This window comes from Gambusia affinis, linkage group LG19 (assembly GCF_019740435.1).
Source record: "Gambusia affinis linkage group LG19, SWU_Gaff_1.0, whole genome shotgun sequence".
NCBI lineage: Eukaryota > Metazoa > Chordata > Actinopteri > Cyprinodontiformes > Poeciliidae > Gambusia > Gambusia affinis.
The window spans coordinates 20,187,902-20,203,674 of NC_057886.1; the positions used below are offsets into that span (position 1 = coordinate 20,187,902).

The 15,773-nt window shown below is 41.8% G+C and overlaps 1 protein-coding gene across 2 annotated transcripts in view; it reads left to right on the plus strand.

Annotated features, from left to right (window-relative positions):
- The window catches only part of adgrl1a (adhesion G protein-coupled receptor L1a), a 111,926-nt gene that overhangs the window by 55,673 nt on the left and 40,480 nt on the right, over positions 1-15,773 (plus strand). For both annotated transcript variants that reach the window (XM_044099664.1, XM_044099665.1), the window contains exons 3-4: positions 10,927-11,140; positions 12,339-12,448. In XM_044099664.1, the coding sequence (XP_043955599.1) occupies positions 10,927-11,140; positions 12,339-12,448 (324 nt within the window). The remainder of the gene's footprint in view (positions 1-10,926; positions 11,141-12,338; positions 12,449-15,773) is intronic.

Genomic DNA, 15,773 nt, shown 5'->3' on the forward strand with positions numbered 1-15,773 from the left:
CTCCTAACACTCACCTCTCATTTTCTTCCAAACTCTCTTCTGTTTCTTCCATAACACCTCAGCTATTCCTCCCCCTCCCTAAGTTGTTATATCCTACACCCTACCAACCCGCCAGCCTCCCCCAAATCCCCTTTCTTATGCTGGACTTCTGTTTCTCTTGTGGGAGCTTTATGTCTTTCTCTTCTAACTCAGGTTTTTTACTTTGTATTTTTCCAACCCTCTCCAGCTTGTCACTTTACCCTACTTTCTGTTCAGTCTTCCTCCTTTAGATTAACCTGGCTGCCTCCTCCCAGCTGCTCTGTTTTTCTTTCTTTACCCTTTTCATACCATCTGTTATTCGCATGCAGCTCTTATCATTGTCATTTTTCTCTCTAACACTCCTTTACCTCTTACAGTCTTCTCTCATCCCTCGTTTGCTACCTCCGCCGTCGCCCTTGTTGTTTGGGGGTTTCTATGCTCTTCAAAGCCCTTGGCTGTGAGCAGTAGATCACAGCGAGGCCTGTGTGAGTGAAAGGTTAATGGATGGCCTTTGAACATATATTGGAAGTAGGGGGTGGGTGGGCAGAAGGAGGGACATGCCGGGGCAGAGAGGCAGCATATTCTCTGAACACCTGCCTTTGAAGTATGACGCAGGTCACTCTCATGCGCCTTTGCTTGTACACGGGGGTTATGCCATTTTGTTAGTTCAGTCGTTCGCAGTGTTGGTGCAAATGTGTTTGTGACCATTTTGTTTATGTTTGCTTGTATTCATATGTGTACAGGACCACGTTAGCTTGTATATATTGATCTGTGTACAACAAGCAAACTCCTACAGAAAAGAAAGGGGACTGCCCTCCTGTCTGTTCATCCGTGTGACGGCCACATCCTTTCTCTTGTGATCTCTTTGATAACTTTGAGGCTTTGCATCATTGAAGGATTGTGTTTGTGTATTGGACATTGCTGTTTGAAAGCCAACCAAACACAGAGAAGCAGCATTCAGCAACTTCCAGAAAACTGGAAAGCGGTAGAAACACTGAGTTCCTTTACATCAGGGCTAAGAACCCACCTAATAAGAGTTGCTTTTGAACCATAATAAATGGAACATTGACCAATATATTCTACTTGTGTTGATGATTTTGATAGTGACATTTGTCAAGATGTAATGTTTGTCACTGGTTTCTCAATTGTTGACATTATGTTTTTATAACATTTTATTTATTTATTTTTTTATGATTTGAAGATTTTTAACTGCTTTCTTGCTGCAATATGCGGTACAGATGAACTTGATTAATTGATTGATGATTGACAATTCAAATTTTGTTACATTAGAACCGCAATTTTTTCTTTAAGTTTATCTGAATTTTGCTGATGAACAGACACTATGTGGTACACAATGGAAGAAAACGAGTACATAATATGCTAGCTTTTGTATTAAAAACCTGAAAAGTGTTTATTTGCTTTCAGCCATGAATTGCTCCTTTACTGAAACACATTGTACAGCAATTAGCTTCACAAATGTGCAGGAGTACCCTACTGTGCACAGTAGAGACTGAAATGTTTGCTGAGCTCCAGGCACAGTCAGCAGCAGGTTCTCTTCTTCTATGCACTGAAAACACCGGAAACATTCAGAAAAAAAACAACAAACAACTGAATAAAGGTTAAAACTCAAATATAAACTTTTGTTTTAAGTTTTATATTCAATTCCAGTGGAGTCAGTGCCCCCTCTTTCATGAACCTCACCGCACATCACCGACCTCCCCATAATATCCTCTGCATCAAACTTTGCACTGGATGTAATGCAGAATTGCAACTGCTATTCTCATTTCAACAGCCAACCCCAAGTCTCTTTTACTGGCTAACCAGACGTGGTGGCATGATTTGCTCCTCCATTGAACATGTCTCCACCCCATAGTCCAGTGGCATCATGCTTCACACCATGATATGCTACGCTTTTCGTTGCACTTGGTGATCTAAAGCTTGGATGCAGCTACTTGGCCATCGAAACATGTTTGATGAAGCTCTGTCTACAGAGAGATCAGCCACAGGAGGTTTGTGATCTGAAGGTCACGTGAAGTTTTGCAGAAAGTTGGTGACCTATGCAGGAGATACGCCTCAGTATCTGCTGATTGCGCCTTGCTATTTTACTTGATCTATCACTCTGTGGCTGAGTTGCTGGGATTTCCAATTGCTATCACTTTGACCTAAAACCACCAACAGTTGACTGTGGAATATTTAATAGTCAGGAGGCATTGCATTGTTGTGTAGTTTTAGTTTGTTCCCTCACAGCATACAGGTCCCTAAAATGAGGCAAATAATATTCTTCTGAGAATTTTAATTTAGATGGATATTTTTTCTTCTTTAAAGGTCTGTACTCAATTCATAATCTCTCAATTTCCAGATGATGAACTTAGTAGTTCCGATGTTGATTCTAGGTTTTAGATATTGATTTATAACCAGTTAGACTCTATGAATTGATATTTTCACATTTGGTTATTGGATGCACTGCTTTTATTTTTGCGGTACCAGAGTACCACACAAATGCATACTCTTTTTTGTAAAACAGCTCTTTTTTGTAAAATCAACAACAAAAATTAAATAAAAATAGCATAAAACTATTCATAATTTCCTTACATTCCACACAATCTGTAAAAAAAACAATCATTTGAATTTCTCTCTTAGACCGCAACCCCACTTCCTCCATTATTATTATTATTATTATTATTATTATTATTATTATTATTATTATTATTATTATTATTATTATTATTATTATTATTATTATTATTATTATTATTATTATTATTATTATTATTATTATTGTTATTATAGTCACAGTTCTGATTACAGACGCTCTCAGTGAGTGCCAGCTGGAGACATCCTCAAAAAAGGATGGAGACGAATGCACTCTTTTGTGTTGGCCCGTCACAAAAATCCTAATGCAAGGTGTTGCGTCTGTCTGTATCTACCATCTCGTGGACTTCGGTGAGGGTTGTTCGTGGACTATAAATTTATAATAACTGGCAGCAAGCTTTGGCTAACATCCAAGGACCAAGAGAAAAGAAAGGATTGAGGAAAAATAGAATTAAACTGGTAAAACAGTGAGTAAAGGATTATAATACAATGAAAAGCCAAGAACGTGGATGTAAAGGATAAATAGACAAAGTAGATGAAGTGGTGGACAGATGATGGTTAGTCAGGCTAAATGAGATGGATGAGGGATTGAGGGATGGTGTTGAGGTAAAAAAAAAAGAAAAGAGAAAACATGACATGTTTTATACTGCAGATAAAAAGTAATATAAGTATTTGAGGTATTCAGATGTGTAATAGGTTGAAGAAGACACAGGAGCAAAAAAGAAAGATTAGTGGGTATGCATGTCTTGTAAACGTACACACAGACACTGCCCACACATTCAACATTCTGTCTTAATATATAAAAAGGTTAAGTAAGTTTTTAATACAGCAGCTGAACCAGTCTTTGACACTCATCTTTCCTAACAAATTTCTGGACGCAGCTTGCAACTTCTCATTCCTCTCTTCATTTGTCCTCCTGCTTTTCATCAATTTGATTTCTTCCTTCTCTCACTATTTTTCTAACTTTTCTATATGTGCTTCTGTCAACTCTTCATTTATTTACCTCCCCCCTAGCTGTTTTCCTGCAGCACCTGCAACTTTACTCCACCATAGTGTTTACATGAATCTATATGAATCTGGGTCTGACTCACTGTCTCCCAGCTCGCGCTCTGTAATACTTGCTGGAAACACAGTACGGAGAAAAGTTATGCGAGGCCCGCTCCATCGCTCCATCGCTCCTCTCTCCGGGGAGATGGAGGAAACTCTCCACTGGGTGAATCTCCTACTTTTTAGGCAGGCTGACTTTTATTTTGGGCTATGTTGTTTCGCCCCATTGAGGCGATTTTATTGCATAATTAGATGCCAGCACTAGCAATAATTTGGTTTGACAGTATGAGCACGTCTAGTCTCGCCTTTCCACTCAAGTTTGCGTGTGTGTGTGTGTGTTGTTCTGCGTCTCAGAGGCTTTTTTTTTTTACTGCCCATCTTAATCTATTTGCTTTCGCATGCTAGTTCCCCCCAGAGCAAAGTTTGTCAACACACACTGAGAGTTCTGGAGGTTGAGGATGGATGAGGATTGGTGCTTGTGTGTTTCTGCCTCTAAGATATGTATGTGTGTGCACAGGGATGTGTGTTAGCAACGGTGCATGTTGGGTTCTCTTATGAATGATGTAATATTATGGACTGTGGTGTAATTCAGTTCAGTTAGCGAGTTGGGCCTTAGAAGAAGTGTTGAGCAAATTGGAACAATACAGATTTTGTTTCTCCCCTATCTGCCTTATTCCTTTTATGCCAGATCTCTTGTGCCACCATAAAAAAGCGTGTAACAGTGCACTGGTTTCTAGTTTGTTTCTGATAATCTTTGCTATATATCTTTTTTTTGTGTTGGCTTGACTCAGCTCCATCCGTGTGAACATGTGCCTCTCTGACCTGGCTTTGTGGTCTGGCCTTACAGTTAAGCTGGTGACTCCACATACAGTCACTCCTCATCTCATCTTCTGCTTTGCCTATAGCAGTCAGAGGAGTCGGACAGGAGATAGGATCCCAGCATTGAGGCCACCATTCCAACCATACGCAGAGACGCAAACACACACACACACACACACACACACGCTCATACAGCCCCCAGCCTCAGCATCATCATGTTAGGCCTTTAGGTTTGTCTCAGAGTGTCACTTTGTCACAACTTCTCAGCTTGAAGGCTGCCTGAATGTGACATTTCTGGCCGTGCTGCCTGAGCTCGTCCACAGTGACAGTCCATGCCTCAGCGAGTCATTACACTAACTTGGAGTGCTAAGTGACTTGCTAAGATGCAGCGCTAAACTGATAAAGTGGGGTAGAAATTGGTCTGGATAAATCTCATCGAGAGAAGGGTTTCTGTCACAGACTTCTTGGCTCTGTTCAGTGACTGTAAAATTTATCGCACTCCCTTGGCAGCTTTAAAGTGAACCCTTAAAATTGTAAGGAAATCAGGTCTTTGACTGGTGCAAATTATAACGGCATATGAAAATGTATGTCATAGATGTTTCTAACCGACCTACACTACTAGCTATTAGTGTTTAAGTTGGGATTTATTTTAAAAATGTATGTGGTAAGGATCACATTTAAACCCAATTTCTGTTCTAGAGTAACCCGTCTGCAAAAAAGGACTTCTGGCACTAGTTTTTCTATTTTCTGGGCTAATGGTTACAAATATCAAGGACTGCAGCAAATAAGAGTGTCTGATTATTCCAAAAGATAGTTTTCCACTTAACAAGTTAGCCACAGGGTCTCCATAGGTATGTCCATAAGGTATACCTCCTTTTGTCACTTGTAGAACTTTTGACAAATTCAAGATCAACACTTTCAATCCATTATTATTGAGAAAACTGACTGTGGTGCTTTCAGAATGGTGCCGTCAAGATAGAAATATTTGAATATGTGGAAATCAAGGTGCTTTGACATTTGAAACAAAAGTAGAGGATTAAATGTTAATTTTCTTATTTTCTTTTATGTTTCACCTAATACGATTGTGGCTACTTATGCAGCAAACATAGAACATTATTTGACCCTTTTTGTTTAAAATTTTTGTTACAATTTAGAATCATCTTCACATAAATTCTGTTGCCTTTGTTTTTCGCAACTGGAATGTCGGAAGATGTTTTAAGAGATGGGAAAGTGTACTCCCATCTGCACAGCAGCAGATGGGAGTGAGGAACTTTTATGCCACTCTGACAACACTTCAATCTGACAACACTTCAGTTACTATGACACTTTCTCCGGGATGAGATGAACTGAAATTTAAACCATAGGAATGGAATGTAGGGAAAAATTTTATGCCTTTAAAACTGTAACTTTTTAAAAGCTTTGCATGACGTGACACAGACTATCAATCAATCCCTGTTATGAAAATTGAGAAATGTAGGAAAACTTTGAAAGTTCAGAAAAACTTCACACTAACACTAACAAATAAACAGAACATCACTAGATGCAGTCATCCTCTCTTGAGTTGCACGAAATCTTTACAAGCAGTTTCGTTTTTACACCTCTGTCCAGGAGCATGATATTAATTTGTGGGTAATAATGGTGGGGAAAGAATGAGTGAGTAACGACTAGTCTTGCTTGTGCAAAATTATGTTCTTGTTTAATGGTCTAAGCATCTATCAACCCTCAGGCTTTAATTACTGTGTGAGGATAATGAGTCAAATCCAATCAGTTCTCTCTCTTGCTCTTAATTTGTATGAAGCTTCTACTTTGAAGCCAACCACTTGAAGCTCTCACACCAGCTGCCCTGGAGTAACACCAGGCTTCTGTCAGTGGGGTGTGTTTATGCATGTGACCTCTGTCTCTTGCACACATCCATGCAAATTAGATTGTATAATTGCCTGATGCAATAGTCTTGCATGTGACAATTGCTAAGTGTGTATTGCAAATGCTGTGACTCATTTAGATGAGTCACAGTGTGACTTAAAGAAACTACATTCACCTATACAAATGGCTGGTGCTAAGAAAGAGTCTTTGTCATTTAAGTAGCCTGACTGCCAATGCTAAATGGTCAAGTATGCGTGTATGCGTGTGTGTTTGAAGAGATTCTGAAACCTTAATGGATTCCTGCAGAGTGAAGGACAATCGTTGCCCATGGCCAGTCCAAGCTTATCCTCTGCTCATCTCATCTCAGCTCAGAGCCAGCCGAATCTCGAGTTAGGCCTCGGGCCATCTGGCTGCCACTCACCACACACTCACATTCACACGCACACAGACACGCCATCACATGTGAGCGCACTTGTGCAAATGTAAACAGTGGATCCCACAGTTTCATGCTTGTTTGAGGATACACCACTTAAAAAAAAATAATCTATGCATATATATGAGGTGCATCCGTCTTTATTTACAGTGTGAAATCGAACCGTAGCCCTGTAAGTCGTCAGGAAATGTTTGGACAGGTGCGAAATATAAAGGTGTGAAACTCGACACAATATGGGGAAAGTAGAGATTCGCTCCTGCCTGAAACAGACAAGTTATCATGGCTGATGCCACAAATGAAGATTAAATAATGGATATCCTCAGAGATGGTTAAAAATTTGCATTTACCCAATAGATGCCTTTGAAATATCCTGAAAAAAATAAGTACACAAAATGCTTTCTGTACATGTAAATTACCTCCGTAACATAGTGTGAATTTTTACCAGGCTGTTATAGATTTGTCAATTGGCCAATGAGGGCCTATTTTCCTACAGCCTGCTCTTATGCTTTCATGCATTGATAATCACACCTGAGCCATCTTCCAAAGGAGGAAAAAAAAATCAGAATGGACAAAAGCAGTAACATGCAGATCAGATTTTTTTATGTAAACTGGAAATTAACAGGAATAACAAAGATTAAAACATTTATTGATATTTCATTTATTATTGTTTTGTTAAATTAGCACTTAGAAAAGTACTCGTAACCCTCAACAGGTATCCTGGCCCCTCTATTGAATTTCTTTTCTACCATCTACGATTTCTTCATCTTGTACTTATATTTTAAGAAAATAATGTTTTAAAAGTAATTTGCTGAATTAGAAGTTAATCTTTTGGACAATTAACTCCGAATGTTGTTACCCAGCCATCACAGTAACTGAAATGGTGGCAAAAAAAAATTGAATTAGGATCGTAATTTGTCCATTGGACAGCCAGCATAATAATGTCACATCTGGAATTACTGACTCAGTTTAACAACAAAGAAGACAGTAGCTGCAATGTATTGTATCAACTCCTCTGAGTCCCACATGTACCTATAAGTACCATTAATACAAATATTAGTATGTGTATGAGTGTTGGTGAAATGCTACTGCTATTCACAGAGCAAAAAGAGAAAGCTATGTTGTAAATACAACAGGACTGATTGTGCTTTTTGCATTAGTACAACTTTTAATGTTTACATATGAGATAACAGATGCAATTTTTTATTTTTTTTCCCCTCTAGGATTTCTTTTGTGGGCTCTACTGTCCCTTATATGAAAGTAGGCTGACAGAAAAGGGGGAAAGAGAAAGGGAAGACATGCGGCAAATGTCACCGGGTCCGGGAATTGAACCCACAACGGCCACGTTGAGGACTCAAGGCCTCCAAATGTGGGTTGCGCTATCCCCTACGCCAACACAGCACGCCCAACAGATGCAATTTAATTTACAAGGACTAAATGGATAGATTTTTATTAAGTTTAGAAAATTGATAAATAAGATAATATTGGGGGAGTAAACTGACTCCACTCATCAATTTTACAAAACAAACTCGTGCCCCCGAGGTTCAGTGGCATGTGAGTGAGTATTTTAGCACTGCAAACAAAGTAAAACACAATGAAATCCATGGTACTTACACAGTTTTCACTTAAATTTATTTTCTCTGCCCAAGCACAACCTCTTACTTTGACATGACTCTCTGTAGTGTTCACAGAAAACAGTCGTAAAGGTCCCAGAAGACTTTGCTACCACTGTTGGTGGAGCAGCTGGAATGAGTGTCTGCTTGGCCTGGCACAGGCGCTAGGCATGCAGAGTTGTAGATTCAGTGTCTGCCTCTTCAGGCAGTGGGGAAAACTCATGGTCAATGTTTTTAGAGACACCATTTCTTCTTGGCGAACTTATAATTCTTTCAGATTTTTTTCAACGGAGTCTCACACAGGCAGCCTGTTTTATTTTGGGTCATCATTGGATGCACAGGTTCTAAGGTTACTTTGAAGATGTTTTTTACTCAGCCAATGAGATCAAGACGTCTGCACACCTCTACCACAGCGGCTGTTTGCCCTCGGCCGCTGTGGCTGTGGGCAAAGAGAAGGAGCTTGTGTAGAGTTTTATAGTTTTGTTGACATCTCTGGAATTCCAGCTGTGAAACTCCTCCTTCCTAGGAGGTGTCATGAAATGATGTACATATGAGATTAAGAGTTTTTCTCATTTTATTTTGTTCTCCGTATGTTGCTTCTTCCTTGTTCCTTCCCATGGCTGGGCCCAGCGCTGCTGCTGGTCCTCTTCGCTCCTTCCCTCCTCTTGGCGTATTATATGGTTTTAATTGCTGGCCAGCTGTACACTGCTGTGTATTTACACTGCAGGGTAGTTAAGAGAACAAGGCCACACACTGGCACTACGCAATGTAATCCCACTGTGATACCACAACTCAGAATGTGTGTTTACATGGTGGTGTGTGTGCTTGATTGAAACATGCACACCACTATGTCTGTGTGTGCGCTAATTTGCTTGTGTGGGTTTTTGCATTTGAGTGTGGACTTGTTTGTCTGGCCTCGCCTGCTGTTTGCATCTCCGTGTGCTTTAATTAGTATGCGATTTTTGCATCAAGGCTTTTGTGATTTGGCACTGGCACTGCATGCTGGCGAGGCATAAAAGATCTGAAGTCTTTCTGTGCTAGTCATTCAGCCCAAATAGCTTTAGTTACACAACTGATCTGAAGTCCCTATTGCATAAACAAGTGGCATTTAGAAATATGAGCGAGTCCAGTGTGAGTGAGTCATATTGCACAGTTCCATGACTGAAATGACTGACACTGACATTAACCCAGATGGACACTCGTCCTGAATGGACAGCATATGAAACTTAAGCAGTGTCAGCTCAGTTTCAGGAAGAGAAAGTGGCCTTGCTCTGTGTATTTTATCACTAACAGTAAAAGGGAAGAGAGGCTGACTCAGTGTCCTTGTCTACTGTCGAGCCTGTCTTGCAGGGGGAGGTGCTGTGCAATGAAAGGCTCTGTTTATAAAGAACTTCCGCCTTATTAAAGTAGAACTAGTGCTGTCTGTCTAACTTTGACAGTATGCTCACAGCCAGGTCTGTACGTAGACGTCCTTCCCACTGACATTGCAAAGAGGATCTCAGTCAAAGACGTCTGGTCCTTCAACACAGCGGAGAGCTCTACACCTAAAGGCTTCGGCTGCAGGTTAAATTCCTAGAATGTTCTCATCAAGGAGGGTTAGACATTTCAGGACCATGGACAGCGGCTCTCACATTCACTGGCATGAGATTCAGTTTTAATTTCCAATTTTCACAATGCCTCTATTTGCATTTGTTTTGTTTGCTTCCACCTGCACCGCAAAAGATGTTCATAGTTGTTTTGTTATTTTTGTGTGTGTGTGCCTGATTACATGAGCAGTTAAATGCACGTAGTTATGGAGCGCTAGAGAGACAACGAGTGTCTCTCTCTGAGCCTCTTTGAAGCCCTCTTTCATGCCTCTCAGTCTGGCTCAGCGATTAACCCTGAGTACCTCACTGTCCCATCTGACCCGTTTCCTCTCAGAGCCACTGCAGTACATTGACATTCCTCTGAGTGGGCTGATTACTAGCAGTAGGTATGCAAATGGCGTACAAAGCTAAGGTGAAAGTTTGCAAAGACACTCATTTTCTGTTTATTTATTTATTTATGTTTCTTGTTCTGCTATCACATCCTCTTGAACTCAGGTTGAATCTAAATGTTCAGATCTGTTGCATTGTTTAGGTGGAATAAACAAATAATGCTGGAAAGGACACTTTTTTTTTTTCCTCTGCGGTGTGGGAATGAGCATCATAAGCTGTTGCCTGGTTGTGTGTAGGAGTTTGTTAACATTTGAAACTCTCACAGTTTGTTTCACAAGTGGTGCCATATCTCACTGGAGAAGCTGGTTTGGCTGCAAACCCTGGAATGCCAATATGTGATCTGTGTTGTTCCAATGTGGAAATGAAATGGCCAGGCTGTGCATTGCTACTCGTTTAATGCATGGCATTAATGGATAATTTGTATTTTACATCATTACTTGTTCAACCCGTTCTTGTCAGACACTATATATATAATATTTACAATGATGCGGAATAATAAAAAGCCTTTTGAAGGTTTTAAGGTTTAGTGAATAATCAATAATCTGCTCTCCTTTTTTTCCCTTTCCAGCTCTAAGCCGGTCAATGATGCCATTCGGTCTGATGCGCCGGGAGCTGGCATGTGAAGGCTACCCAATCGAGTTGCGCTGTCCCGGAAGCGATGTCATCATGATTGAGACGGCCAACTACGGCCGCACCGATGACAAGATCTGTGATGCGGATCCCTTTCAGATGGAGAATGTGCAGTGTTACCTGCCCGACGCCTTCAAGATAATGTCACAGAGGTAAGTATTGATTTGTTTGGATCTTGTGCATGTGTTTGTGCAGAGTCAGAGCCTGCTATTGGCAGAGGAAACAAGATACTATTTCACAGCATAATCCCTCAAGAATTCCCAGTTTTTCAACTGCGCCGTTTGGGCACCTGCATCTTTTTGAAGGAAATCCAACCCTTTCGGCAAACAAACTATAAATACTTTTATATTTTTTTTAATAGATGTACAACACCAAAGCTTTCGTTGAAATATTTAACTCCACGATAGTGTTGGGTCCTATTTAGTTCTGTGAGCATGCATGAGTGGGTGTAAAAGAATGCGTGAGCTTGGGAATTGTTGCAGAAGCGTTTGTAGGGCTTCTCACTGTTGCTCTCCTTGTTTGAGCTCAGCATCTTCTTCCTCTGAGCTCAGATCAATGGGAATCCTCTCCCAGCTATCCATCACACATGTAATGGAGGCAGAGGCTTGGGGGAGAGCGCAAGAGAGCAAGGGAGGAAAGCAGCAGGGGGTGAAGGAGAGTATTGAGAGACTAAAAGAAGGAAAAAGACTTCCAGAAATGATGGGATGATAGAGTGAGTGCAGCAGAGATTTCAGATATGAAGTGAGAAAAAGCCTGCTCAGGGGAGGAATGCTCGAAGCTGGGAAAAGTCCTGTATATCGAGAACCACTGAGTGCATGCAAATGAGTATCTTTTTCTCTCTGTTTATGTTGCTCAGGGTGTGCAGACATGAGAGAGTACGCAGAAATTTGGTTTAGATGTAGAAGTAATGTGCAATTAAGTGTTCCACAAAGTTCGTAGTGTAGAGTATTTGCCTTTAATCTCCCTCACCCACCCGATTCGCCCTTCCCTGTTCTCTCACCTCTAATTGCTCCCACTCACAATCCCCCAGGAGGGGAGGCTCTGACGTCACCCACCCGCTCTCCACCACCCCCCTTGCTTCTCTCTATCCTTGATCCTTTTCCCCGTTTTCCCCTCCCTGCCCGTTTCCCACCTCCCCTCGGGTGTAGCTGTCACATGATCTAGTGTAGTGTGAAATTACTCCCTTCCCTACAATTCCCTCCGTCTTTCTGAGCCTGGAGATGTTTCTTTTATAACCACTCCTCTTTGTCTTTCTTACAATGGCACTCATCATTTTTTATCGCTTACCCCCTCCTCTCCTTCCCTCTCTCTCTGCTCTCCCCACCTCCCCTTGTCCATCTCATCTCTCAGGTGTAATAATCGCACTCAGTGTGTGGTGGTCGCAGGGTCAGATGTGTTCCCAGACCCCTGCCCAGGGACCTACAAGTATTTGGAGATCCAGTATGAGTGTGTCCCCTACAGTGAGTACTAAGACCCCGTCACCTCCTCTGGCTTCCTCACCCCTCTCACCCCATTCATCACCCCTCCCACCCTTACCTCTATCTTAACCTCAACCCCCCTGGCCCCTCTTCAACTCCCCTCAAGAAGTGACAATTCAGTCACATGCACACACACTTTCTCTCTCTGGATTTCCTTAACACAAGACAAAACAAGACACACATAAGTCCTCACCTGCTCTCCCTTTCTCTCTCTCTCTTTCTTCTTACTCTCTGGCACATTGCACAGACACAAACACAATCACAGAGCACTAAACCTTTTTTCTCCATCAGCAGAGTGATGCACCAGTACCTGAGGGGGATTTTCACATGGGGGGAGACGGTCCACCAACACCGGGTCTGATAAGCACTTCACTCACATCTGCTGCAAACATGGGGTCAGCCCCTATTGGTGATCACAGTGGTGTAACAGACACCGCCCCAAACTCACGCACTGATTAACCCGGGGGCGTGCTTCTGTCTTTATCTGCTGCCAAACACCTTTGCTGTCCCTCTGATTCTCAATAAAAAGTAAAATTGGGCTCAGTGAGACTCTCAAGCCAGGGGGGGGAAGGGTGTGTGTTGAGTGTTTGCCACACCTCACAGAAGGAAATGTTAACACAAACAGGCAAGGGGCTTATTTTAGAGCACATGACCTGCAGTGCCGCACATTTTACTGTCCCCATGGTAACGGCTGGCTTCCTGGCTGCTCTGCTCCAAAGTCTGAGGCAGGTGTGGGCTGCACAAATCCACAACCACACATACAAAATATTAAAAAAAATAATAAAAAAAGAAATGAAGGGGAGGGGAGGGATGCACAAATTGCTCTTTTTTCCTCTTACTCTTCCTGTCTGAGTGAGCATCTACACACAGATGAGAGCACACTCGCGCAGCCCCAAAGAGCAGACATGGCTGTGATTATATGGTGTTGTGTTGATCCTCGCTCATGTGAAAATCTCCGCTCAGTCTCCCCCTGTCCCTCTCATTTATTATTACGCTCAGTATTGATCCCTTCACTGTGTGCAGGACTGCCTGTCTGAGGGGGGATGGCAGAAGTGTGCTCTACGGAGCAGAAGTGTTTGGCTTTTGGGGTTAAAAGTAATATTTTAGGTTGTTTCGTTTTTTTAAGGATGGTTGTCAACTTTTTTTTTTTTTCAGAAATGAAGGTAGAGGTGAGCCGAGGACTGAGGAGACACCGACCAGCTAACTTCCTTATTCTTCTCTCTACCATTCTCTTCCTCTCCTTCCCTCAGTGGTCACTTTGACTGTTACCCCACACAGTCAGTCAGTCTGACTTCTTTTCATGTTTCTCTTTGTTCTTCATTTTCTCAGCTTTTCTCTGTACTTTCAGTGTGCTTTCCAAAGTATCAAACCCTTTTTTTTAAAATCATCTTTACTGGCATTTATCCTCGTTTTTTTTCTGCCGTCCAGTTCAATCTTAGTCTTTCTATTCAGTTCTATTTCTTCTTCTGTCTCTGTTGGTTTCTTTTTTTTCAGGTGGGACAAATCAAATCCAAACAATCGTGGATTTCCAAGGACCCAGTTTACTCTCTGATCTTGTTTTGCTCAGGGCTTTCTACCCTCCCTTCTTATTTTCTTCCAGGAGGTGTAAACAGCACGGTCACCATCTTCACCAGTCACACTTGTCCAAGTCCTGTAGTGTAGCTTTATATCTGTTGTTTACCGAGGGTAACAGTATCATCAATCAGTTGTTCCTGTTTCCTTTCCATCCTGTATCCTGACCTTGCATTATTCTCTTTGACTTTCAAGGGGAGCATGTTCTCTATCTACCCAGCAATCAAAGTGTATCATGGATTGAGAGCTGCTGACTTGCATTTTTTCCCTTTGTGTTAGTTAAAACCTTTGTTGATTTTGAACAAGCAATGAGTAGCATAGAAAATTGGAAGCTGATCCCCATGCGATGAAAGGTTCTCGATGTCTGAGACAAAATACAAACAACCAATATAGTCCGTCCTTGTGTCATGCTCTGAATAAGCAAATGGAAACAAAATTGAATTCATATACAGCTCTGGCTGTGGGCTGTTTTTGCATCTGGACTCGTCTGACAATATGAACACGACTTGACGTATTAAAACTCTGAGCTGTAACTTTTCTTTTCTTCCTGAAGCCTATTCACCATTGCACCATACGCCACTCAACTCGGCCACTTTTAATTACCAGGAGAGGGAGGTGCTCTGCACTCTTCAGTTCTGCCTCAGCAGAGATTTGTCAAGATTAATTGAATTTGCTGCTACTAATCGCTCTGGTAATGCCCCATCGTTCACGTCTGACTGAGAATGCTGGGCACTTGGGTACCATCCAAGTCTGACGCATGTTTTTTTTGTTGGTTGTCTCAACAAAAGGGTGAGGAAAGTGATATGTAAAGATTGTGTGTCATAGCACCCAAGATGGTGTGCAACCAAGTTGATGGCTGAGTGGGATTTTGCATTTGACAGGTCCTCCGTGTGAGTGGCGCTTGTGTGACACAGGCGCCATGTTGCCAGTCACCTGAAACGGCGAGGTGACAGCAACAGCAGATCTGACACACACAACACAGTACTGCTGCCTGAGCTCAGATATGACAGCGGAACATGTGTGTAAGGTCGCTGTGAGCGTGGTTGCCTTTGCACAATACAACAAGTCAAATCATATCTCATTGAACTAAAAAGCCCTGCAGGAGCCACGTAGCGTTGTTTCTTTTTTCTTTTTTTGCCATTTGAAACAGAGCAGGAGAAAATGGCTCAACTGAACTCTCGTTTCACACTGTCACATCCCACTGTAGCCTGCTGGATTCCATTAAGAAATCAGATCCATAAACACAGCTGCAGCATGTGTTTACTGCAGTGAGACGCCCCCACTGCAGTCTTAACGCAGGGTGAATAGTAAACCTGGCTTATGAGGGAGCTCTACCTGTTCCCTCTCTCTCTCAAGAATACAGTGCTAGATCATTATTGATTCTGAGTGGCCTCCTTTAGGGTCATCCATACTTGCCAGGCCAAAACATTTAGCCCTTATTAATATGCACCGTGCTGTTTGATATACAGCACTGTAGCAACTCTGCTTGCCTTATCGCAACAGTCTCCTGTATTTCATTCAGATTTAGCTACTCTCCCACTGTTTCACTTCATGAAATGGATTCTTCCACCAGAAATGTATTCAGCACTACCTATTCATTACAAGGCACTGCTTTTTTGGACACAAAGCTGCTGGAAGTGAAAGTTGACTTGTCGGGAAGAGTTTGTCAGTAGAAAGAATAAGAGCATTGTAATATGACAAGTTTTCAGGGGGAGGAGAGGCAGCACTTTGATGT